This window comes from Cheilinus undulatus, linkage group 21 (genome assembly GCF_018320785.1).
Source record: "Cheilinus undulatus linkage group 21, ASM1832078v1, whole genome shotgun sequence".
NCBI classification, from domain to species: Eukaryota; Metazoa; Chordata; class Actinopteri; order Labriformes; family Labridae; genus Cheilinus; species Cheilinus undulatus.
Genome location: NC_054885.1, coordinates 20,446,877 through 20,473,374, shown reverse-complemented (window position 1 = coordinate 20,473,374; position 26,498 = coordinate 20,446,877). Strand labels below are relative to the sequence as shown.

At 39.2% G+C, this 26,498-nt stretch overlaps 1 protein-coding gene across 2 annotated transcripts in view; it reads left to right on the top strand.

The window, feature by feature from the left end:
• ttyh3a (tweety family member 3a) overlaps nt 1–26,272 on the top strand; it is a 33,113-nt gene extending 6,841 nt beyond the window's left edge. Inside the window, exons 4-16 of one of the 2 annotated variants that reach the window (XM_041817586.1) lie at nt 2,496–2,607; nt 2,762–2,982; nt 5,141–5,236; nt 5,779–5,851; nt 7,568–7,643; nt 12,066–12,121; nt 12,696–12,788; nt 14,073–14,165; nt 16,187–16,323; nt 17,664–17,837; nt 19,296–19,371; nt 20,563–20,664; nt 24,232–26,272. In XM_041817586.1, coding sequence (XP_041673520.1) covers nt 2,496–2,607; nt 2,762–2,982; nt 5,141–5,236; nt 5,779–5,851; nt 7,568–7,643; nt 12,066–12,121; nt 12,696–12,788; nt 14,073–14,165; nt 16,187–16,323; nt 17,664–17,837; nt 19,296–19,371; nt 20,563–20,643 — 1,288 coding nt within the window. In that variant the 3' untranslated portion in view covers nt 20,644–20,664; nt 24,232–26,272. The remainder of the gene's footprint in view (nt 1–2,495; nt 2,608–2,761; nt 2,983–5,140; nt 5,237–5,778; nt 5,852–7,567; nt 7,644–12,065; nt 12,122–12,695; nt 12,789–14,072; nt 14,166–16,186; nt 16,324–17,663; nt 17,838–19,295; nt 19,372–20,562; nt 20,665–24,231) is intronic. The other variant, XM_041817587.1, reaches the window with a different exon arrangement.
• Nucleotides 26,273–26,498: the final 226 nt, after the last annotated feature.

The window sequence follows — 26,498 nt, the reverse complement described above, 5'->3', positions numbered from 1 at the left end:
TCACAGTGTAAAAAGCCATATCAATGAAGTAAAATCTTTATCAATGCATGTATAGCAATGTGGGCATAACAATGTATTGTCTTAAGGATTTTTGAGCACAAAGGGAAGTGTGTTACTTTGCAAGAGTCCCCTCTTGGCAAATGTTCACATGCATTTGTTTAATGTGACTGGGTGTAGCTACGACCCTTCTCGGTGTAAATTGGAGCCTAGGAGTCAGGAGTCAGTCATAGCTAAGTTTGATGTAGAAGATAAGGTTGATTTATTTACATCCAGCTAGTATACTTAGTCCCTGGGAAGAGACTCTCACCATGATTTAAGATACATTCACACTGCAGGCCTTAATGCTCATTTTGGATCTTTGCTCAGATCTGATTTTTTTTTTGTTTGGCTGTTCACAGTGCAGATGAATTTCAAAAGATCAGATTTAGAGATCAGATCCAATATGACTTTTATTTTATTTTTTTCTGACAGTGTAAACAGCACAAGAAACACCAGAGTAAAAAAAATCAGATTTGGGTCACTTTTAACTGCAGTGTGAGCGTAGTCTTAGAGCCACAAAATCAACTGATTGATTTATGCCATATTGAGTGGTCTAATCCTTGGTTTAACTGTAACTGTTGTTTTTAGTTGTACTATCTTGATGCAATGCACTTCAACTCTTCAGCTCTCCAGAATCTGATATAGACTACTAATGATCTGAGCTCCATGTGTGGGAGTGCAATGGCTGAGTCATACACCATAACCACGGAGCAACTGTGTATGACATTAAGGTATTAACAGTGATTGTCAGTGTAGTTTGTGATTTGCTTTCTTCTGTAGCTTATTTAGTGCCACTGCTCTTAAAATGCCCTGCAAGCTTAAAGCTTATTAGAGTGGGTTATGTTATTAATTAATCCATGTAAAAGACCAACACAGGACAGAAATAATCATAAAGCAGTACATAGTTCAGTGCGGAAATGAAGGGAAAGACTTCAGTGATGCAACACCTAAGGAGAATTCCCTTGAGATGGAGAGCTACATGGCCAGCAGGGTTGCAGACATGGTTCATTATATTGAATTTAAAAAAGGAGCGACACATGAAAGATTATCATACAGATTAATTGGACCAGTTTTTATCTCTAAAATATGTTCACAGTGTTCACTGTGCGATTGTGATATCTAGGGAAGAAAACATGTCAGGACTCAGTATCGACAGTGTAACATTTAATGACTCATAAATGACTATGCAGTGGGACGTCCTATCACAATCGTAAGCATACACACTTAAGCACAACGCCCTGAAACTGCTGTGTAAAATGGTTTCAGTTTAGATGTAGACAGTGACAACTGTACCATCTGGGTCTGCTTTGTATCCTTGAACACTGAATTTGTTTCCTGTTTTCTTCCGTCTGTTGATGGGCCACTGGAGAGCCATCACAGTTGATTCAGAGAAGCACAAAGAGCTGGGAGACCTGATGAGTACAAGAACTGCATTACAAACACTGCATCCATGAGTGTTTTTGTACCCGTGCACAAATGTGTTTGAGTTCAGGCAGGAAGGATCAAACATTTCTGTGCTGTGTTTTGTTCTTTTGTTCTCTGGGAAATGATGCCAGGCATGGACTCTTATCAAAGCACTGCACCACTGTGAACAATATTGGGATTATCCCAATTTTTTTTTCTCTGTTTCCGAAGTTTTTTTAAGTGTTTTTTTTTTCCAAGGATAGAAAGAACAGTACAGAGTTTCCACAGGTTCAAGTCACAGCAGGGAGGTTGATTTTTGCTTTTGCTGTGACTTTACCCCTTTTCACCTTTTTCACACGGAGGGTGAAGAGCGGAAGAGATTAGCTGCCCTCTCAGAAGATGGAAAACCCATTTATTTGCTTAGAGCCATTGGCTGAGCACTGTTAGACTTGGTCTGACTTAGCTTGGAGCGATTCACTTATCATGATCCTATCTGATGAAATCCACTCTGGCTTAGGATCGAGGTTATCAAAAAGGCCAACAGCTGCAGCACAGGAAGAGATAGCACGTCATGTTTCAAATTGCTCCTCAGAGCACTGAAAGGAAGTTAATTTTGTCACAAAAACATAGATATTTGTTGCTAGAAAGTGGATTATGAATTGTTTTTTTTCTTTTTGCCAGTGAACCTTTAGAAACTGTTTCCCATGCAGTTGCCGGAACCGTTTTCTGCAACCTGAAGCCTGTCTCTGCAAATGAGAGCTGGTCTCCTGCCTCAGTGCAGTCTTTGTGAGCCATGCTGTGGGGTTTGGGGCATAGCTGGTCCATTCCTCTGTGTTTCCATGGTTCTGTATGGAGTCTTTCTGCTGGAGCTGAATGGAGCCCGTTGACTGGGCTCTGAACCGACAGGGTTAATACAGAGTTCACACGCCTCTCCCCCTGCCTCGCTCTCCCCCTCGTTCGCTCTCTTCTCTGTCTCCTCTCTGTGTCTCTTTTAGCTAAGCCCTCCTCCTCACCATCCTGTCTCCCCTCCCTTTCTTTTGTCTCCCCCTTAGCGCTGGCATTGCTGTCGGTTTCTATGGTAACGGCGAGACTTGTGATGGAGTGAATCGGCTGACGTATTCCCTGCGCCATGCAAACCGCACAATCACTGGGGTGCTGAAGCTGGTAAGACTGAGAGCACAAATTATGCCAAAATGTTTAATAATTCATCTCCCCTCTGCCATGAGCTGCCCTGGTTTCCCCAAAAGGCTGGAGTTGTGCAGTGAACCCCCCTTTTGTTCTCTCCTCATGCCCTCTTTTGTCCTTCTGTTGGGTTCAGGTTGATGACAGTACATCCTCACTGAACCAGACTGTAGATGACAATCTGCAACAGCTTGAGGGCCAGTACGCACAGCATGCCGACTACCTGTCCATCATCCAAAAGCTGCAGGGCCAGCTGGACGAGCTGGTCCGGCAGATGGTGGAGATTCCCTTCTGGGAAAACAGCAACATCTCCCTGGAGGAGCTCGCCGTCAAGATTGAGCTGTTTGACTGGTACAGGTGAGACTGTTATGGTACAATCCACACAGTCAATCACAGTATAAGGTTCATACACACAGAGATACCAACATGGAAACTTTGGGGCGATATAGTTTAAAAAATGTCAAATATTAAAAGACCACAGAAACAAAAAGGAAGTCAGGCAGGAAAATGGGTAATTTTGCAATATATAATAAGCAACCTGCACACAAAAATGGTAGCATGTACAGTAATGCACTAAAATAACATTTATCCCAGTGTAGAGTGCCATTTACAGCAGCAGTTTTAACAAGCACATTTGACACACAGGCAACAATAGAGCATGATTCCTGAACTACTCAATGACTCTTTATTAAATATTAATGCAGGCATACATTCTGTTATTCGCTGACTTATGACGGCTTTGCTGTCCCTCCTCTCAGTTCTTTAGCCTCCTCCCAGACTGTGATGATTCTCTGTGGAAACCCAAGGTAGTACACAGAAGGAAGCTAAGACAGCAGGGATTAAGTCAAAGTTGTTTAGCATATCAAAGAGTAAAACTAGGGATATTGGATTTTTGCCGATGTCCAGTATGCTGATATTTCTAATTTCATTTTAGCTGATACTGATGTCAATGCAGATTATAAATGTTGTCCAGACCTTAAGCTTAATTCCTTATAATACATTAAATGTCACTAAATAAAAGCCTTATCTATGTTTGATCAGGGCTATCAGCATTGATGCATTAATTGCATTTAATTAAGGTCTGTAAATCGTGCATTAATTTTTTTCATTATTATTAATCGTATGCTTTATTGTCCCTGTCAGTTAACCTGTAAAAAGGATTGAAGGCCTGTGGTGCACTGCTAACTTTAGCAACATCCACAAACCGTTTTTGTATCATTAAAGTATGGCTTTGTTTTACTTTTGCAGTGTGAAGCTGGTTTACATAATGTCTTTATTTTACTTCAGACAAGTCAGCTAAAACTCAAATATATTTTAAGTTTAAGTGAATACACTAGGAACATCAATAGCAAACACTGTCAGAAATGTTTAAACCTTCTGATAATTCACTCTTTAAGCTAATATCTACTGATACCAGTGTTATGCCAGTAATGTTTTGCTTCTGCATTTAAAACCTGTATTTATTTCCCAGTCTGTAAGAAAGAAATGAAAGTTTTACTTTTATCCCTGTAGCTGTAAAGACTTTTTTAGGGTGTCTAGAATCATAATGCTGTAAATGGCTAACCAAATGGATAACAGTGGTGTTCATGTTTCTCTGATTTCATCATTTAATCACATTAAAATGTAAAAGAGTTTTTAGTGATGGCAATATCCTCCTGAATCTGAAACTCTGCTTGACTCTTTGAGTAGTATTGTCTGGCCACTTTTAGCATAGGAGAAACAACCTCAGTAACTTCCTGAAAATCAGTGTTGCAATACTTTTGCTTCCCTTTGAAACCAGCAAAACATGTGGTTGACGAAAAAAACCCTGCATTTCGCCATATTTTATGCAAATCAGAATGACATACATCGCAGCACCCACAAGTAGACTGTATTTGAATTTACAGTAACACAGCTTTACCTTCCTGCTTCACTGTCTTTGCTCTCATAGTTCATTTTCTGCCACAGTAGGCAGCTGATTTTACTGATGAAAATCTTCAAACCCAGTGGTCACAATCTCCCAATAGTGGCAGCTTATCAGCAGCAAACTGCAACAGGCTGATTAAGAGGAGCAGTCAGCAGCTAAAAGGCTAGATTTGTCACTAAGAAGTTAAAATATACATGGGACTTCACAAGGTGGTCAAGAATAAGACTCTTTAAAGAAGCACTTATTAAACTAAGAAGTTCACTACATTAGCTCAAAAGATGATAGTGCTGTGTGTCAGTGTTGTGTTCTGAAGTTTTATCTGCCCCAGAGATGCCACACATGGAGTTATTTTGGGTATATTGGTCTTCTTGGTAAAAATTTTTTAGGATTGATTTGACCTTTGTTCATAGTTCAGCCATAAAAATCAATTCTTACTGGTTCTTGGCATGCTTTATTTGTCTTGTTTATTTTTGAAGAATATGAATTCAGTTCCTTTTGACTTCATGCAAGTATTTTTTGCCTGCGCTAAGGCTAGAGTTCTTGTTCCCTGCTCAGTGGTATGCTGTGCTGCTCCCAGCCATGTGCTGTTAATGGCATTTGTCTTCACAGGTGGCTGGGCTACATAGGCCTGCTACTGTTTGATGTCCTCATCTGCCTCCTTGTGCTGTTCGGCCTCATTCGCAACTCCAAGGGAACGCTGATCGGGTGAGTCTCATCACATCAGCACGGCCACAAAGGCTTTAAAGGGAAAACATTTGTCCCCTGGGAAATAATTGTAACAATTTTAACAGAAGAAGTGTTGATTGAAAATAAAGCCTCCAAATGAAGAGGAAAAGCTTGTCATATAGGTTAGACCAGATGACTTCAAGCTCTCTCTAAAATATTGGCCCTGTCTGAATTCATTTAGTAAAAGAATCACTCCTACACAGTTATGGTCTGACTCTTAAATCTACTGGCTTGTCCTTTTTTATGTTGTGTTGTTTTATCTTCAGAAGAACAGCTATAAAAACACTATTCGCATTATAGAGGCACTAAAAGGTAATGAGTTAAAGCCGTAAAGCCAATTAGAATTTTCTACCAGAGCAGATTAAAAATCATGTCTAACAAATAGTTACTTATATAAATGTGGTAGTTATCTGTCCTTTCAGTAGATTAATGTCCATATATATTTTTATACATTAATGTTATCGCTCTGATACTATATGCTAAAGGTTCTTAAACTCTCTCCCTCTCCCTTCTCTTCCCAGTGTGTGCTTGTTTGGTGTCGTCGCTCTGGTAATCAGCTGGGTCTCACTGGGGCTGGAGTTGGCTGTCTCCGCGGTAAGTGTCTCCATCAGAGCATGATCCTGTTTTTCAGGTAGAGCTGCACAGTTCTTTATTTTTAATTGGATTACATGGTTTGTTTGCACAGCCAAGAATGCAGACTTGGCAGCTGAATTTCTCCTAATTAGTCTCTTATTATAAGTCATAAGTCATGTTTTTTTATTGAATATGACAACAAGTGGGAAGAAATATCAAAATACAATGTGCATACTGGACCACAAGTGTCTTTTAAGTAGAGGTTGGAAAAGTAGTCAACTATTGTACTCAGGTAAAAGTACAGTTACTCGAGTTAAAATTTACTGAAGTACAAGAAAAATTACTGGCCTGTAAATCTACTTAAGTAAAAATAAAAAGTTCTTCATTTAAAGTTTACTTCAAGTACTGAGTAGCTACTGAGGAGATGTACAGTAAAATGTGATTTTTTTTTCCTTGTTGGCAAGAACAAGAGAACATATTGCCAACCAGGTTGTACAGGTAAGGTCACACCTATCAAAATACAGAGCAAAATTAGCAGTTTTAATCAACTCACAAAGAGTTAAATTCAACACTTGAAAAGTGTCTATATTGGTCCACACTACCTTTTTTTGAAAGTCTGTTTCATAATATGACAGAGCTGCAGCTACTCTTGCAAATCTGTGTAAAGGTAGGTCTCCTTCTTGCAAGAACAAAGCAGGGTCAACCTCATAGCAAGAACATTCAAACTGATAAAGAAGGCACTAGGCATCCTTTAGGGAGCACCTACAATCAAAGGCGGGAACTCCAACCCAGCAGACAACTTCACCCATGGTGCAAATGTGTCACATAAAAAACAACAACAATCCACTAGAAACATGAGCAAAAGAACTCCAGCAGGGATCGCTGTACTATTGGCAACATCAAAACACAACTAAAAACATCTAAAGCACATCTTAACACTCTGCCCAAGGGCATGATGGGAAGTCCGCCCACACAATCCCCCAGATTTAAATCACAGTGGGTGGAGCTTGGATCACTTGACTCTTTACAGAGTTTAACTAACACTGGTGGATCAACATTGTCAAATAACTGCAACACTGAAGACCATGTCACTCAGAATGGAGTTAAAATGACATTTTAGGTGTCAAAATCAACTCTGAAATCTTTAACCCTGCGACATCAACACTCCAGTTTTTGTTGTTGTTTCTCGATGTGATGTGGAGTCATTCTCTCGCTATGTGTTTCTGGAAAAAATACAAGCGTATTGTCAAGTAAAAGTACAGTTACCCTGGTTAAAAACAACGTAAGTAAAAATACTGTTTTAAAGATATACTCAAAAAAGTACAAGAACCCAAAAAAATATTCAGTTGCAGTCATCTGAATAAATGCATTTAACGGTAGTTAATTTCCACCCCTGCTTTTAAGTAGCTGTGATTAGATTGGTTGAGGGGATGTTGGTAATCGCAACAAAATAATTGGGATTAGCTTTTCAGCTTTTACACAGCAGCTGTAAGCCAGGAAAACCAAAGCAGTTGGCTGCTGTAAGAAGGACGGAAATTACTTTATTGATTAGTTTGTGTTATTGCTCTCAGCTGACTTGAAGTCAGCCTGTCACACTGTAAAAATGTTTTTCAAGCTTCTGCTAATTGCTTGCATCTGCTGTTGTGTTTGTGGAGACATTTGGCTCCTTTGTATGTAGCGTAAAGTTCATGATTTGTATTTCTTCCCTTTTTTAGTCTTTATTTCTTGTTTTTCCAGACCTCCAGTGACTTCTGTGTTGCTCCTGATATGTATGTTACCAAAGTGGTAAACCAGTATGCAGTCATCGATCAAGGTATGAGTCTTATGCGTCATTCATTTTCTTCTGCATGTGCCACAATTAGCATCTTTGTACGTAAATGTTTAATATTAATCATCTCAAACTTCACTGGAAATAGGTCAGCCCTCTGTGCTCTGATTATTGGGCAGTAGTGAGAGGGCATTGTTTTATAGAGCAGGACATGTTCCCGTCAATGGACCATAAACTATATGAAAATTACTGCCACATCTGCAGCAGGCGCAGGAGGGCAGTGGGCCACCTTTTTAAGCAGTGCAGTAGCCCCTCTAACGTGTCTAGTTTAGCCCAGTCCTGTGATGAGGGAGAGTGCTTCTGCCTCGTTTTTCTGTGTGGGTGTGTTGCTTTGTCTTTTGTGTGTGACAGAGATAAGAGAAGTGGAGAGAGGAACCAGAGTCTGCATTTCCTACATCCCTGTAAAGTTCTTGGAAAAAAAGACAGTGCTTAGAAATAAAAGCACACAAGACTCCTTTCCCTCTTTTCCAGCATCCTCTAGAGCATTTTCTTTTCCTGCCCTTCTCTTTGACAAATATTGATAGCTGTACACAGAACCAAGCTTTTGGCAGAACATCAGCTGAAAACATTAATTTCTTCTAAACAATGCATACCAACTTTGTGTAAAACTGTTTCATGCCACAGCAAAAACGCTGTTCCGCCTCAGGGCTAATTCTTGCAGGAAGGGGAGGGGGTCAGTTCTATTTTTTCCTCCGTGACAAATGTTCGCTATCAGCTGTTTGAAGAAGTGTCTCTTTATTCTGAGCAAATTGGCTTTTATGTGTATACTCCGCATCAATACAAAAACGTATGAAAATAAAACCAGCAAAGGCATTGTTTGCCTTAAATTAAAGGTTAAATTTACATCCAAGTGGCTGCTTTAGAAAGAGAAAATCTTGCCCAGTTGTATATTTTTCCTCCAAAGCTCTTGCCTTCCTGAATTTGACCCAAAAAATCTCTGGATAGCGGAGAGTTTGTTATTGCTGCAGTGGATTTATTGCTTTCCTCTGCTGTAAAGCTTTTATATTTTCTCAGTCATGCATCATTTCAAACAACCCTCACTGTCATTTTTTCAATCTTCTGCTTATGCTCTATTAGATGATTATGCTAGGCACATGTTCTTAATCCAAACAGAGAGTAAGAGTTCATCAGTAGCATTTGTCACTTTACAGCCAGTTGTTCTCTGTTATTTAAATGGTTTCCTGTTTCAGACTGTGCAGGGACAGAGCTGAGCTGCAGCTCTAAAATCCAGCATGGTGAAAGAGCTCATTTTTTTTTATTCTATGCCTGAATACTTTTGTCAATTCTGCTTTAAGTACTTTTTGCTGATAACCTTTGAATAAAACATTTACTTGTTCAGTATGGTTATCTAGCAGGTTTTCATGCTTGGAATACATAAAAAGACTTGATAATAACATACTCCTCAAACAGGAAGCTCCAGTAAATGGAACCACATTTGTGTAAACTGTTCTACCAATTTTTTGCCAGGTTGGATAAATGGATGCCAAATCTCTGCCCAATAATCTGGATCATCTGTTTATAGCTGCCTCATACTGATCTAGAATTTATGTTCATATCATCAAGTATCATTCTGAGTTTTCACTCTGAGATGTGTTAGAGCAGTTCTTCATTTGAATATTTTGGTCCCAGCTGAAGACACGATGAGGCATTTGGTGTTTCTGCAGTCTTTACTGAAAGCAAGATTGAAGCTGATGCTAAATGATGGAAGTGATGAACCACAATTTGTTGAATGAGGCAGCAGCTGTAGAACCCATTACAAAATCAAACATATCCTCCTGATATTTTTATGTGGGCGAGTGTGTGAAAGGAGCTTTCGCTGATGTGCACCTCTTCAGACCGGAAATTCTCCTCTTATGAGTTTGCGCAGCTGAGTGGGTAACGAGCTCCTGACACAGCAGAGTCGAGTGAGTCAGCTCACTCACACGGTGTCTGAGTTCTCACAGCTTGTATTTGTGGACCTTTTAAGTCACTCAGGATTTCTCATCCACTCCCACTCACTGCTGAGAGTCAGGATAAGTAGCTGGAGTGGATTGTGTTATTGTGACAATGTGAAAGTACTTCTTAATTACTGTCGGTGGTGGCTTGCGTTTTCTTATGAACAGTTTTCATGTTTGTTCATGCTGTAGCTTAACAATGACTCTGGAGTAAACACTCTTTGTATACTCTTACGGGAGGCTTAGTGCAAGAAGGAGGCTTGATACCCAAATCCTCCTTAAGAGTTACTGCTTTCGGATTTTAATGTTATTACAGCATTGTTTGAACTTTGTCTTGTTACAAAATATCCCTTCAGGATTAACTCTGCAGGTGTTGCAGTTACAGGAGCAGTCATGTTCTAACATGGCAACATGATAAGACGAAGAAAAGAAATTAAATAAACTGCCTCCACATTGGTCTGTCCGTTGGTGGTTGGCCTTTTTCCCAGAACAAAACGATGGCTGAAGCAGCTACTCAGAAGATAAAACACAATGTAAGGAGAAGACAAACTACAAAAAAAACTACGAAAAAACACGACTACATTTTTCCCTTTTTAGTGGAAGGAATCAGTAAGTATGGCAGACCCTGATCAGAAGGCCTTACTTTAGCGCAGTATTTGGGCTCATCAGTCTTTAAACAATGTGAAGGAAAGTGTTCTTTCAAATGGTTAAACAACGGTAGGCTTCAACCAATAAGTAATGTCATTATCTATTCCTTGTCAAATAAATTTTTGTAGTTTGACCTGTAAGATGATTCAGTTCACTATATGTGGACGGCAAAATATTTAACAAAAGTACAAACATTTCGCTGACTGTCCAAATTTTCAACGTTAAAGCTAGGGATGAGTAACAAAATCCTGTACAGACGTAGTACCAGTACCTACACATCCACTACCTACAGACCGAATTATAACACAGATATTTATACTTCATTTTGATACCCCACCAACCCAAATAAAAGGCCAGAGATATGTTATGGAATTTGTGTGTTTCTTGTGTTAAGTTGCACTGGTTTCCTTTTCTTATCCCATGTTCAACTGGCATCTTATGAAGATATTTTTCTCTCAAAAGTATCAATTCAGACACTGTTAAGGCACCGGCACTGTATAACAAGTATCGATTCAGCCCCTGTATGAAAAACAACCCAAACAATACCTAACCCTTATTAAAGCCTTGTTAATACTGCAGTTAGTGTTGTACTCAAGACCACACTATCTGAGTCCAAGACTTGCCAGGGACCAGAGTGCACCGAGACCAAGACAAGACCAAGACTTTTGGGACTCAAGATCGAGTAAAGATCAAGACTGAGACAAACCGAGACAAGACCAAGACCATAAAAATCACTCTTAAAAAAAACATGACAAGGTTGAACAGTTAAAGAGCACCCTCCCTTTTATTTTAGGTTTCTTTTCAATAAATTTGACAGATAAAAACAAGTTGTCTGCAACTCTTTCAAAGCACAACATGCAAAAATCTCAAATCTTAACAAATTTCTTCAACTAACTTCTTTTAAAAAAAAAAAATCTTTGTATGTATTTAAAAGCCACTGACAAGTCCAGAGTTATTTGAAATATCTGAAATGAGATATTCATCTAGATTTGTCCAGTGAATGAGGCTTAAAGTAAGTGTTCAGAGAATGTCTGACTAAAAATAGGTTGGCCTGATGTGCGAATTTTTGCAGATGTAGCTATTTGTTGTTTTAGCAAGTGCTTCTCCTTATTATCAATTAATAAAGTAGAAGAATAGCAGATCAATGCTGGTCTCGACCAGTCTTGATGGAAAATCCCGAATCTGGCCAGACCGAGACAAGACGGAGTAAAAATGCTGTTGAGTCCGAGACCAGACCAAGACATTCAAATGTAGTCTTGAGACCGGTCTCAAGACCAAGACCACTCTCGTTTACTACACTTACTGTAGTATTGACGCCGATGCTAGCCAAGTCTAATGTTTAAGTGCAACTCTTAGTTTCACCGTCTCAAACCCTGGTTGGCATTGGGCCTGAATTTCCCTACTGCCTTATGCATTAAGACACAAATAGATGAGTATTTAGCTGCTATCAGAAGACCATTGACTTTACATCAGACTTTTGGATCAGTTATTTTGTTATCACCTGCCAGTTTGGCCTCCAGTGATTGTTTAATTTCTTTTAATGTTGTTGCATCAGGATTTTATGCTTGAAAAAATATAAGTGATTAACATTGTAGTTTCCTAATCATGTCTGTTGAGCAGGCAGGTTTCTTTCATGTTAATGGGGCTTAAACCTATAAGCCAGCTTATCAATTTTTGGACGGTATATGTTTTTTTTTTTTTTTTTTTTTTTTTTAATACTTGAATTGCCATGTTAGACATGCTTTTTGAAATGGTCTGAATGGTTTTGCTGATGTGCAGTCCCTTGTGTAATTTTAAGTGACTCTTTTTTGTTCTGAAATTTCAGATATCCTGAAGTACTACCTAAGCTGCAGTCTGGAGCAAACTAACCCCTTCCAGCAGGTTTGTTGCATATCTTACTGCATTCGTCTCTGTGTGGGGGAATTTGGATTTATATTCTGTACAAATGTGTTGTTATTTGTAGAACTAATAATTAACCCATAAACAGTCTTGGCATACTCATTTCTATTCAGTCTCTGCATGCATGATGTTTGATCTTGTAATTGTTGAGAAGAAGAAGTGAGCAGTGTGTCACTCCCAAAGCTTGGCGTTATCTTTCCATGCAGTAGCACAATACTTTCCATTCTTTCAGCGGAGCAGCTTTTACTCTGTGTCCGCTCTGATAGCAAAACACTGCATGATAAAAAATGTGTGTGAGAGGCTAGAGAAGGAAGGCCACTTCACTGTGAATGCATAGTTTGCTGTAATGGACTACCTACACTTTATATTACAAACCACATTAATAAATCAGAAGTAAAGAGTGCTGGTGAGGTCCAGGCATCTATTGTTAGTTTGACTGTACAGATAAGGAAGCCATATACAAAGCATACTGTTAAATATAGTATAGAACAACTGAAGGTACTTTAATTATTAAAGAAATGGACATGCTTTTAGAATCTTTTTTTATGTATTTCAGAAGCTTTCTGGGAGCCACAAAGCTTTAGTGGAAATGCAGGATGACGTATCTGAACTGCTGCGCTCTGCCACCAGAGAGTATAAACAAACTAAGGTATGAACCCAGCCCTATCAATACACTACACCACAGGGTAGCTGTGACACCCTCCCCCTCTCCAGACAACAAACTGTCCTGCTGTATTGTACTGTTTGTGATGACAGAATATGCCTTTCAAAGGGACCAAACATCTGACCTGCAGAGAAGTGAAGAGCACCTGTCCACATAAAGACCTGCTGACGGCCCACCTGGGACCTGTATTATGTCCATTTAGCTGCATTAGGCTTTCACTGGCCCTTGTCAGTACAACACTGGGCTATTGTCCGGTGCTGGTCCTTACACTGTGTTGACAGAGGCACAAATGAGAGCTGACATTGGGAATAGAGAGAGAGCATATTTTTTCACCACGCAGACAAATGTGCTGAGCTTGTAGAAATGATTATATCAGACGTACTGTATTTCATGTTGCAGCTGTAATGAGGAAAGAGAAAGAAGAGAGGTAGTCTATCAAAATATATCACTCATGAAAATCTGCATTTTCAGCTCAGCTGTTGTGTACAGTTGTACAACCTCAATTTATGGAAAAAATGAGAATGTAGAATGTAAAAAAAACACGATCGGATGATTTGAAAAAACAAAATATTTAGTTTAAAATAGCACAAGATGAAATATCCAGTGTTGACAGTAGGAAATGTTGCGGTTTATGGAAAAATACACACCCATTATAGATTTGTAAGCAACCGCACCTGTCGAAAAAGTTGCAGCAAAAGGCTGGTGAAGTTAAGAAATACTTAAAAATACTTGATGGACTATCTTTCACATGTTGTCCATGGAGCTTTGGTGTTTGAAAATCATTAGTGTTGTTAAGGATGCACAATACTGATATTCAAATGTAGTTCAGACCTAAAACTTCAGTCCTAAAACACATAACTCAAAGATTGTGGATAAAAAAAATTAACAAATTCCTAAAAACATAATTTAAAGTGTAAGGAATTATGCAGAATGAAGACCAAATAGGTCATACCAGCAAATTACATCACCCCTGTCCTTAAAAAGATGGGGTCTCACAGTGATGGTCTGCTGGAGGGGGCACCTGCATCTCACAGGATGAGCAATCAGTTAAAAAGTTTTATAGTCACTTGAAATCAGCTTTCATTTGCATGTTTTGTTTTTTTCTTGGCTGTTAACATCCTTTTGGTCATTTTAGAATCATAGTAATTAACTATATGATTATTTTCTGTGATTTAAAGTCGGTGTTATGCTTTTTGGAGTGTCCAATAAGTGCTACAGCCAGGTTAACCCTGTTTCAAAACGTCCTTTCTTATCTTCATTCATTTTCAGGGAAGTTTGGAAGAGATCCAAGGGATACTGAACACCACCGAGATCAGTCTACATCAGCTAACAGCCCTGGTGGACTGTCGCAGCCTTCACATGGTGAGCAGGGAGGAGAAAACTTAAAAACAGAGACATTCTCACTGTGGGGTTTCTCCATGTCTGATGAAATGGATTTGTTGTGACATCTTTGTAGTGCAGCTTAGCTGTATAAAGCAATCCCTCGTTTTATGCTCGTGCAGCCGAGCACACCTGTCACTATAAATAACATTTTCCTTCCTGTATGTGAGCGCTTGTCCATTTGATGCTGGCTGTGTACCATTTATGAAGCTGGCTGGATGACAGGCACTCGGCTATCTCGGTCCTTTGGAGGATTGTCCCTCAGTGGCTTCCAGATTTTGAGTGCACACGTGCAAGTGAAGCACTTTTTTTCCTCTGCTCTCTCCCTGAATATCTCTCCTCATACAGAGCCAAGTCTTACTTTTTCATGGAAACTTGAATATTTTCCCTAGAAAAAGTAATGTGTTTCAGCTGTGCAGAGCATACGGAACAGAGATTCTCAGTCATGACATTGTGAAGGTTAACAAATACACTGACTTGCTTTTAGCTTGCATGCCATGATTTCTTGGTTTCTTGGTTAAGACCCCCTTCAGAGTTCAAGTGCTAAAGTTTAAAATCAAAAACTTGCTCTTTCACTAACTCAGTACTTCTTTTTTCATTTTTAAATAATTTTAAAATCTTTCAAAAGGAGTGTTTAAATATAGAATCAGATGTGGCCATGCCAAGAGCTGCAAAACTTAAATGCATCATCAGAAAACTGTCAGCTAATCTCTTTTTACAGAGTTCTAGTCTGGCAAGTGATCTTGTTTCAGTTGGTTATACATTTGCAGACCAAGCTGTATTAATGACTACATATCAGCAGGTTTTGGTGTATGCAGGAATAACAGTTCACATGGACAGCAAAGGCAGGCAGAAGGCAATCTGTGCTAATGACATACCAAATCCCATCAATGGTGATCTAACAGTGATTTATTGAACTCTATAAGCAGATATCTACATGAAAGTGCAGCTAAAACTCTCTTTGGACTACTCTACTCTTTACAAGAAGCCTAAAAGTTTTCTTATATTATGAAGTACAGTCCTGACAAAGCTTACAAGGTGGGGTGAGAGGTGGGATTCATACCATATAATTGAGTCAGAGTGAAGCCTCTGCTGTTTTTTTACACATGATAAGGCATTAAAGTCCCTGTAAACTGAAATCCAAACTTTGTATGAAGTAAATATGTTGGAATAAGGTTGCTGTAAACATGTAAAAAAACACTGAGACCTATGTGTGACTTTATTTTAAATTTAGACACTAGTTGTTCACCTCTTTCCTGGCATGGTTTTATATGAAAAGGGCAAATATAGGAGCCCATGACATCAACGCTCCTGTAACGCTACAATGGTAAAAAAAAAAAAAAAAAAAATCAGAGCATTTGATCTCAGTACAGTCTGTTGTTAGCTGATGTCACTGCCTTCATTGAAAATTAATAGCCAGCCACATGGTGTTATTGTTCAGAGATAAAATGCCCAATAGCCAAATGACCTATGGGTCATTAAAAGTACAATCATAGAGAAATTTGTGCTAGAAAACAGTAAATTTAATCCCCCACTTTTGTCTGTCTGCTCTGGCACAGAGCCAGAAAGCTGTGCTCTGATCAGAAGATTTTATTTTTATTGTGAGTGGGTGTGGTTTCAGTTTATTCAACACTCCCACAACATCCTAGAGCAGATTTTACCACTTTATTTTCTCATCAATTTGAAGCTTAATTTTCTAAATTTAGACATGTTTTTCATGAATAACATTTGGCCCGATGGTTCATTACACAGTGACGTGTCATGCAACAAACCTAAAATACTGGTTTTTATATCACTGTGCAGGGACTTTCAGAAAAAGCAGCTTAAATATGACATTGAGATTTTTCAGTTACCTGACATCTAATGGACTAAATAAAGTATTGTCAGTCATTTATGGTTAGAGCTAATTTAACTAAAAAGAAACAATAAACATAATAAGATGATCAGTAGTTCCGGCTCTGAACAAACCAGCCTTCATTAAAGCAGCGTCTCCCTTTCTACAGGATTATGTCCAGGCCATGACAGGATTGTGTTACGACGGACTGGAAGGCCTCATCTACCTCGTTCTCTTCTCCTTCGTCACAGCACTTATGTTCAGCTCCATTATTTGCAGCGTGCCGCACACCTGGCAGAGCAGGAGGTATGGCAGCGGTTGCACACACCCATCTACTCATAACCACACGCAGCAGATGAGAAAGCTTTTAGGCTGAGTTTGTGTGAAGGACTGTGTACACAGTGAGAAATAATTTAAGAGGATAAGCTTATCAATTAATTATGGTTTAATAGCATTTCTTTTAACCCTCTTCAGCACTTGTTTCACCACAGTATGGAGTGACACAGGAGATTAGAATAAGTCCGCAAAGATACAGAAACATGATTGTTTTTGTGTTAGTGTTGTTTGTTTACTTGTCAGAGAATGCCTGTGTTTACCACTAGGTTGTATCCAGAAGGCTTCAGCTGCTTCCTCAAATAGATTGCTTCCCGTTATCCCCCCTAATTGTGCAGAGATGGCCTAAATCCATCATAACCAGCCCCGGTGCGGGTGTCTTTTCCTGCAGCTGAGGAGTGAAATCATTCTGATGTCTTTGTCCTATCAGCAGCAGATAAGGTTTGCAGGGTAGCTACAGGGAAAGTGGTTTCCCCACCACAGCCCTTCAGCTCAGCTGCAGCACATAATTGGCCCATCCCTCCTCACCAACTGGGTGGGGGGGGGCATGTTTATCAGTTTGATCTCAGCATGAGCTTCCTGTTAAAAAGCAGAGGCTTACATGCTACCAGTGTGTATCTTGATGACTCCAGCTACGCTTGTTCTCTTTAAAAAAAAGATTGGAAAAGTCATTTGTTATGTAAAGATTTAGGATTAGTAATCTGAGAACCATTGATAATATCTTTAGTCTTAAAGCTTGCTTTTTTAAAATAAATGTAATTTTTAATGCGAATGAAAACGAATGATCTCATGCAGTAAAAATGCAGGAAAAGACTGCTGGGATGAACACTAGAGGGAGACAGGCTCCATCATGTCTATTTCATTGTTTCTGCTTTGACAGTCTATTCTCACTTCATTAATGGTCTCTCTCATCCACTATAGAGCTCCTTTGTTTGAACAGAATCCAGTTAAACCATAGTCTCTCTGCAGAAGTCAGCTGCTGCTTTCATTTGACAACCAGAACAAATGCATTTATTGTCCTGCTGTAAAATTAGCGCTTTTACATTTCCTGCTGAAACTGAACCAATTACATGAGGCTATTTTTAATGCCTTTGTTCAGCCCAGTTAAGGTCAGTGGAAAACAGCATCCTCTTTCCTTCATAAAGCCCAGAATTCCTCTTGTTTTTCTCCCTCAGGCTGGGATGGAAGGGAATCAAAATGAGAATAAGCACAAAACATGACCATGTGGCGCTTCTTTGCTCCCTTTGTAATCAGTCACATAGGATAAGGGGTCCCTCTGGTGGTGGTTACACGCTGCTGTCTTGTGTTTTCAGGAGTGACGAGGATAGTGAGGATGAATCTCTGAGCCACGGGGGAAGGCAAAACCATGATAACCTGTACCGGGTCCATATGCCCAGCCTGTACAGCTGTGGCAGCAGCTACGGCAGTGAGACCTCCATCCCTGCTGCAGCTCACACCGTCAGCAACGCACCTGTCACTGAGTACATGTAAGTCACCCCGGCTGTATAGTTCTGTGAATGAAAGCCAAACTAAGTCTAAGGCAGGAGGTAGTAATTTATTTTCAGAACCAGCCTGGCGGATATCAGATACCTCATGTTCTCAGGAGCCAGTTTCTGTGTCTCCAGAGAGGTGCTAAGCTCTCCAATAGTAAGTCACACATTGAGCGGTTCATGCAGCTGTTACTGTCCAGCTGTGGCGCCTGAGAAATCCAAAGCTCTCTTCCTTATGAAAGGGGAGTGGAGGTCCTTGTTTCTGGCTCTGTGCCAATAGACCTTGAGAGTTGCAAGATTAACAAGAACTGTTTGATGTAAACACTACAGAAACTTTGCCTAAAAGTATGGAAATTTGTGTTTAGTAGATTATTTCCTTGTTGTAACAATACTTCTTGTCACTAAATCTTCTACTGTTGGAAAGCCTGTTTATTTCCCTTTTAAGTAATGCCGCATTTGTAGGGAACATGCATTTGTGGGATGGGCAGCAGAGCTGAGTATGTGGGCTACGCCCATGAAAAATTTGCTTAAACTTCTCTGCCGATGCCAAACAGCCTTTTCTGCTGTTGACTCTTGTTTGGTGGATTGGATGATTGAAGTCTGAAGGCACAAGACATATCAGCCATTTAACAATCTATTCATTTAACAAACAGGGGCCTCAGTAGCATGTGGAAGTACCTTGTACAGCCACTACAGCCTGGCATCTCCTCAACCAGCAATTGTCACAAGTCAGCCGATGTTTCATGTTGGTCACTCTGGCACGAACAGCACACCCAAGCGGATCCCACAGGTCAGGACTGCTGACAGGCCATTCCATCCCCTCCAGTCCCAAATTCTGGAGGTAGTCTCTGATGAACCCTACTCTGTGGGGGCCAGCATTGTAATCTTGGAGGATAGAGTTCAGTCCCAGACTAGAGATATGGGATTGCCACTGGTTGCAGAATCTCATCACCATATCTCCATTACCTCCAATGATGACAAGCCAGTGAGAGAGATGCTGCCCCACACCATCACACTGCATCCACCAAGATGTTATATCTAACAGTCAGCATAGCATTCTCCACGTCTTCTCCACACTTTGTCCATGTTGGCCAACTGCCCCAGGCAGAATCTGGACTCATTGTTGAACATATTTTCAGCATCTGGGGGTGTCAGAAGCTCACAACAAGGGCCAGTAGCAACAGCAGAATAAGCTGTTTGGCATTGGCAGAGAAGATTTGACAAATTCTTCATGGGTGCAACCAACATACTCAGCTCTGCTGTCCATCCCACAAATACATGTTTCTTACAAATGTGGCACCATTTAAAAGGGAAATAAACAGGCTTTAGATTTACTGTCAAGAAGCATTGTTACAACAACAATTTTTTGTGCTAAGTTTAGTTTGATATCCTTATAGCTGTGTGTTTTGAACTTGTTGTGACGTTGTATTGATTTAACTGTGTGTAATTCATCAGGGCACAGAACGCCAACTTTCAGAACTCCCGCTGTGAAAACACGCCTCTGATAGGACGAGAGTCTCCTCCCCCCTCGGTGAGTGTTGCATTTCTACAAAAAAATGGTCTCTGTAGGGACAACTAGAGTTCTTTGGCGGCTTTTGGTTACATATGATACAGCGATATCACAAACATGTAAAGAACCAGCAACCTATCCAATGATCATTAAAGAAAAAATGGCCAGTTGAGTTGGATGTTACGAATGAATTTAAAGCAGAAAAACTTAAAAGCTGCTGTCTCCACAGTAAAAACGTCAGAAAATAATAACCATGAAACCGTCAGCACTTTTTTACCCTGCTCCACTCACTGCGTTCTCAAAATCGCTCTGGAGCACAGTGGACACAGCCTTTACATCACTCTCCCTCGCATACTCCCACATGTTAAGATTTGGAATTAGACCTAAACAAACCTCTTCATCTGAGTCACCATCAAGCTAATTTTCAAACAAAAAACATGTTCTTCTTTTCTTAAGTTATTGATTCTTGTAGCAACAGCCAGCTGAGACCTCTCTGATCCATCAGAAGTTTCTACCCCACACTTCAGGGATTTCTTTATCTACACAAGTGTTTGTTGTTGTTTAGTTTCTTTGTTTCTTAAAAGGTTCCTGGTTCTCAGTGTAAGTTGTTTGTGGTTTTAACCCGCAAATGTGGGATAGCACTTATTTTTAATGTCTTTACAACAGGTTGGTCTTCAGACCTTCATCAGACAAAGTTCTTGTTAGTAAACAGCAAACTGTTGTCCGTATTACTATTTGGCACTAGCCTGGCAAGAGGGGCTCACTATCCTCATTACTTCAGACTGCAAAGGGCTGCCCAATCAATCTAAATCCTGGCTCTTTCTTTGTTGCTGTTTTTCAATCTGAACTTTTCTTATGATGGTCTGAGGACTGAAACGGTTTTTTTCTTAGAAATAAGCAAAAATGAGTGATAGTGTCTTTGTTGTCTATGAGATTATGATCCTGTCAGTAATAATCTATTTGTAGTGAGATGGGAGAACTTAGTCAAACAGCTGAAGTTGATGAGGTTTGCAGAGGTAGAGTAGGTAGGGTGTCTGACTTAGTGTTAAGGCAAAGCTTCAATCATTCCTTCCTGACCCCCCTGGCCTAAACCTTTAGAGAGCCCCCACCTCCTGGTGTCTGTGTGTCTCCCTGGACCTGGACGCTGCTTTGTGTATCTTCTCTATACTCTCTTCTTGTCGTTTTTTTTTTTTTTTTTTGGAATCCATCCAGTTGTATTTGACTGCCGCCGACAGTAACAGTGGTCACAGCTGGCAGTTAAAGCCTTCGGAGAGTTCAAGATCGTTTTGGTAACCTCATCTGCTATGCTAACAGGTACTAAACATGCCCGCCTCCTCCACCTGCTGGCCTGTTCCTCCTCTGTAGCACCTCCCAAACTCCCAGCTCTACTCACCCTGTATTCAGCTCTCAGCAGGGCTGCTGGGACCCCCCTCCCCTTCCTCCTCTGCCTCCTCCACTCCCAGTCTGTCCTGAATCTTGCTAAGTGTCCCACCTGGTGTATCACCTAATATTTGTCTCCTGTGGCCCTGGGCTGCATGTTCCCTTGCTCCCCCACCTTGCACCACAGAAGTATTGGGTGGAAAATATGAGTCAACACATTGACATCACATGAAGAAGCTGCTAAGGCATTTCACTGATCCAAAGGATGTGCTTCTCTGGTGTGAGGGTGAACCCACAGAGACCAAGAGTAAAGTGTTTTACACTTCATTCTGAATATTTTAAGGATTTATTTTTTTACCAAATAGGTGTTATTTATTTTTGGTACTGATTAAAAAGATGATTAATTTTATTTTCACAGAAAATATAACCTTGTCAAATCAAAACAGCCTTATTTTAAGCTGTGTCCTTTATTGTCTTAGACCTTGTCTGCACTTGGGTAGGTATTTTTGAAAATTGGTGTTTTTCTCTGTTTAAAAAAACAATCCTTCCACACGGTTTGTTCTCAAAAACCTCTTCATCCACATGAAAATGCAAAACCCCTATGAAAATGTCATCTTTTTTAAAGTAATTCAAAGAGAGCCACTCAGTACAGAACAAGCCTGGCAGAGGTAGGAAAAGAAAGATTTCAAAGATTCTGGACAGAAAACTAGTGAAAGATGTGTCTCAGACCCCTGAACAACTGCCAAGACACAAGTGAATGATTTAACCAAGTCAGGAATTGAAGTCTCAAAGAAGACCATCACTAGGGCCCTGCCCAGGAATGGACTGAGAGGTTGAGGACCAATAAAAACTGCTCCTCTACAGAAGAGACGCCCTTAAGCCAGACTGAGGACATCCTGGAGAAAGATTCTGCATACTAGAAGCATGTCCTTTGTTCAGATGAGACCAAACTAGAGCTCTTGGGCCATAGAGACGTTGCTTACTTTTGGAGAAAGAAAGGAGAGGCGTGTAACTCAAAGAACACTGTTCTCGCAGTGAAACACAGCTGTGGGAATTTCTGCTGTGGGGTTGCTTCAGTACGTCTGGAACTGGGACTCTTGTAAAGGTAGAAGGAATTATGACAACCCAAAACATATGTGGCTCCTGGTGAAGAACAGAAGACAAAAGACAATGGACACTGGGAGTCTAACATTCACTTTTTTGTTCATTATGGTGATGATAATAGTGGTAATAACTGTTGTTGTTACTATAATTATCACTATGTTTAATTTCCTTTTTTTTATGTTTATATTTAAAAGTAAAATTTATGATGATAATATTGGCAAGGATTAAATATTTAATATTTCAAATTTAATATTTAGAAAATGCAATTCAGTTTATATATGTAAGTATATACAAGCATAAATTCCTATAAATATATATTTGATAAAGGAAATCAAATCTAAAATGATTTTATAATTTTTAAAATAGCAAATTAGTGAATTATGGAGAAGGGATGGGATTAAAGAAGTGTTTACTTCCTCCCATTCCTTTTTTGATATGTCAAAAAAAAACAATAATATCAATAAATCAAATTTTTACATGTGACATTTGCATTGCCCTTAATTTTTCTTTTTTTGTCTATGAGCATTATTTTCTTTCTTTGTATGCCAACCTTCCACTCTGTTTTACATATTCAAAATAAAATTTCTATCAATCAAAAGAGAATGTTATTTACTGGCCTGCACAGAGCGCAGCCTTAAATCCCATCAGCTAAGTAAGAATGGGCTGGGATTCCTCAGGATGCGTCTGAGACTTGTTGAAAACTACAACATACTACTGCAGGCTGTTATCCAGCAAAAAAGAAACACAATTGACTATTAGCATCAGGAGGCCTAATTATTTAGATCCTGGTAGTTTTTGTGAAATAATTTTCTTTTAAGTTTCTGTGTACAAAGTAAAATAATGTAAGCCTGTAAAATAAAAACAAGGAGGTTTGAAGAAGTTGTACTAAAAATTCCCTGCTCTGTTGAACAGAATTTGGAAAATACTTTCAAAAAGGATTTTTCTAAATGTTGGCTCACAATTTTATCCTGATCTGCAAGTCAAAAACGCACTCAGCAGTGTTAACATCTTCATCAGTTGTTACCATAAAAACAAAATTAAAGCATCGCACACCAATGGCACCAAGTAAGGGAACCACTGGTACACAGTGAGATATAAGTCAAAAACGCTGTGTTCCACATCTACACATAAATACTGTAGGCAGAGCAAAAATCTTCACTCTGGAAAGATTTTTCAAAAAAAGGTGCATTTTTAGCGCCCTAAAACTCTGTTTGCATGTGTACAGAAGGTCAAAACACACAGGAAAAACACTGTTTTCAAAAATACAAAAATGTGTGGACAAGGCCTCAAAATTATTAGGAAAGGTATCATATGTTATTTTATTTATAAAATTTGTCATGTGGTTCTACTTCAGTCAGACATTACTAGTATAAAGATCTTTTTTTAACATCACAGGTAAGTTGTGTTTCTTTTTCAGGCTGTTCAAATGAATTCTGAAAAGAGATTACAATATACAGAAATAAAAGAAAACAAACTTATGTTTTAAGTCTGAAATGCAGCCTTTGTTTGCTTGTATCACCTGTTTGATCAAATGCATGGGTGCATCTTAAATGTCTGCGACAGTCTCCCAATGGGAGTTTTACAACAAAAAAATGAAACAACTGCAACCCTTACTGGTGTGTTTTTATGTAACTCCTCATACCCCTGTGGTTGTTTCATGTATGTTCATTTTTTGGTTCATGTCAGATCTCTTTAGAGCACTTTGGAGTTACTAGCTTTGAAGGTAATCTTTTGAGATTTTTCTTAGATGAGTAAAATCTTGTTTTGTTTTTGTGCTTTTTACATTTTTTGTTTATTTATTTTTTTATTTTTTTAAGCTTTGCTGTTTTATTTTCCAGAAAGGTTTTCTGTATGTAAAAGCAAGGAGTCTTTCAGTCTGTTCATTTATCCAACAGATTGTTTTTTACAGGCGTTCAAATCTGCATCTTTGAATTTCTAATAATTTTGACACAAACTGATATAGAATTTGTTTTGAAGTATATTGGTCAAACAGATGTACTTGATAGGGAGGCAGCAAATCTTGGAATGCATTTAAGTTTTCATACATACTGTATATGGATAGCTTCTGTTGGGTTGTCAAGGAAAATCTTGCTTTTTTTTTTACCAGCAGAGGGCGCTGTGTGGTTTTGCTTCTATCAGCAGCTGAAGCGTTGGGAAAACATGCAAAACATACCTAACATTCAAAAGTCATACTTAATTTACAAAGAAAAAGAAAGAAAATTGATATTTAGAATTTTTATTGTCAGAGAATTAAAAAAAAGTTATTTATTTAAATCAATCTTTTGTAGGAATAAGGTGAGAACTAAAACAATCGTGTGTTGAGTGTGATACTCCGCTTGCACTTTTCTTCTACTTTTCTAGTAATCAGAAATTTTCATGCTCTGTTTCTCACCCCAGTACACCTCCAGCATGCGGGCCAAGTACCTGGCCAACAGCCGACCAGACCCCAACAACCCTCCAGCACACTAGACCACCAGGTCTGGTCTGCAGCACTGACGTCTCTGAGGTCTGTCTGATATCGCTCATCCTGTCAGCAGGCTCTTCCTTCTCCTCCTGCTTTCCTCCACACCACTTGACTTACAACGGAAAACCAAAATGTGCTTTTTTTTTCTGGTTGGTTGAAGTAAAAACATCATCTTTTTCGACAGGAGTGCACTTGCTTTTTCTTCCTTCAGCAAACAGTCATAGCTGCAAAAATCATTGGTACTGGGGGTGAATCTGCATCTCTGCTGTGATGGAGCCTGGACTGATGTTTACACTCTGACTTTACACAACATGAACAGTGTCACATTTAACAAAACATTGCAGTGCTGAGGCCTCTGGAAGTGCTCATGGACTAACACTGATGACTACTGGTTGTTTAATTTGTAAAGTACTGTACTGCACTCTTCTCTGCTGTGGGAGACAGACAGAGAAATGCCTTACACGTAAAGACAACAGGAAGGAACTGAAGTCAAAGCATTATTTCTCACACTGAGCAGAGATCAAACTTTTAGATTAGCTCTTTATTTCTTACAGCTTGTGAAACTTGAATTGCAGCCTGTCATATTTGCATTATTCTCCGATTAATGTTGCCATACTGTATATTACACATGCACTTGAGCTTGCTTTTGCATTCTTTTGAATCTGATGTCTGGGACCACTTTTGCTGAACTCCTACAGGACTGAATTGATTTTTTTTTCTGTGGGACAATGTTTTTTTATGTGGCATTTTTAAAACCCATAAATGAGCCACTACTCCACAGCAGTGACTGTTTCTAGAGAAGCTGTGAACTTACTTTGGGCACATTCTCTGAGGGATTTGAGATAAAGATGAACTGTGAAACAGAAACGTAACTTTTAAAAGGAGAGTCTCAGTGGGATTATGATATTCATCCTCGGAAAAAAAGGTTTTTATACTACTGGAAGCAAAAACTTTTTTACAGCCTTTTATGATGGTGGTGCAGCAAGTCTTCTGCAACATTCCTCCTGATTCTCAATCATTTGCTTCTTCACTAGACTGCTTGTTATTCTCTCCATGTTCTGATTAGGTTGGAGAGTCTCGTCTCCTTCAACAGAGCAGGAATTGTCTACACACATTTCCCCAGATTTGATGGTCTCCCTGAAACGCAGTAGTTAAAAATTCAATGTGCTGTTCATTCCAACAAGAATCTTAATTCAGGTTTATGTAAAAATAAATCAGTAATGCAGCTTCTTAGAGAATTTAAAAGTGAAACTGGTGCATTGGCAATGCAGTGTCTCTGAAAATGTGTTTTAGCATTTCTAACTAAAGTTGATGTGACTGAGTGGCTGCTGTGAAGGGACTGAGGACTCTGCTGATTTTTGCGTTGGAGTGTGATGCTCTCCAGCTTCAACTCCCTCTTCTTTGACATGCTTTTTGATTTTTCTCAAGACTGTGCAAACACATGAAGCATATTCTTTTACTATCTTAATTTCTTTTTCAGTGTCTTCACTTCTTCAGGCCAGTTTGTAAGGTTTGATGAGAAAAGCTCCAGATTATTTTCACTCTGTAGACACATTTAAACTCTTTCTGGGTAGTAGTCATTTCTGGAAGTGGTCAAATTCTCTTTGTTGTTTGTTATGCAAGGATGTTGTACAGATTCAAAAAAAAAAATACAAAATGAAGAAAAAAGTGGCTGAAAATGACATTTTTTAACTTCTTAAAAAGCTTATTTCCATTTTTTAATTTGTTTTGAGTTGCTTGTTTTTTATTTCATTTTAGGAGCTGTAGCACACAAAATGTGCTGCTTCATTAATGTGAATATGTTAAATAGATTTTAATTTCTCATTGAGTTTAATTCTGGAAAAAAATCACTGTAGATGTAGTCTTTTTTATTTTTACATCCTTTTTTGCAATCTCTAAAATGTGTACATGTAAAACCTGTGGTTATATTGAGCTTGAATGCCGTGTTTTAAAATTAAACAGACTTTAACTGTTGTATGTCTTCTGTCTGGATTTGTTTTTGTTTTGTTGAAATATTTTCTTGTGAGTGGCAGATTGAGTCCTGACAGCCATCTAGAAACAGACACTAGGTAGCAGCACAGCTCCACCACCCACTCTGCTGACTCCACTGTCTTCTCCTTAATAGAGGTAAGATTGTTTCTGTTGTCTCTGCTTCAGCAAGTGAAACACTGAGACTGCTGCAACACACAAAAGCATACAT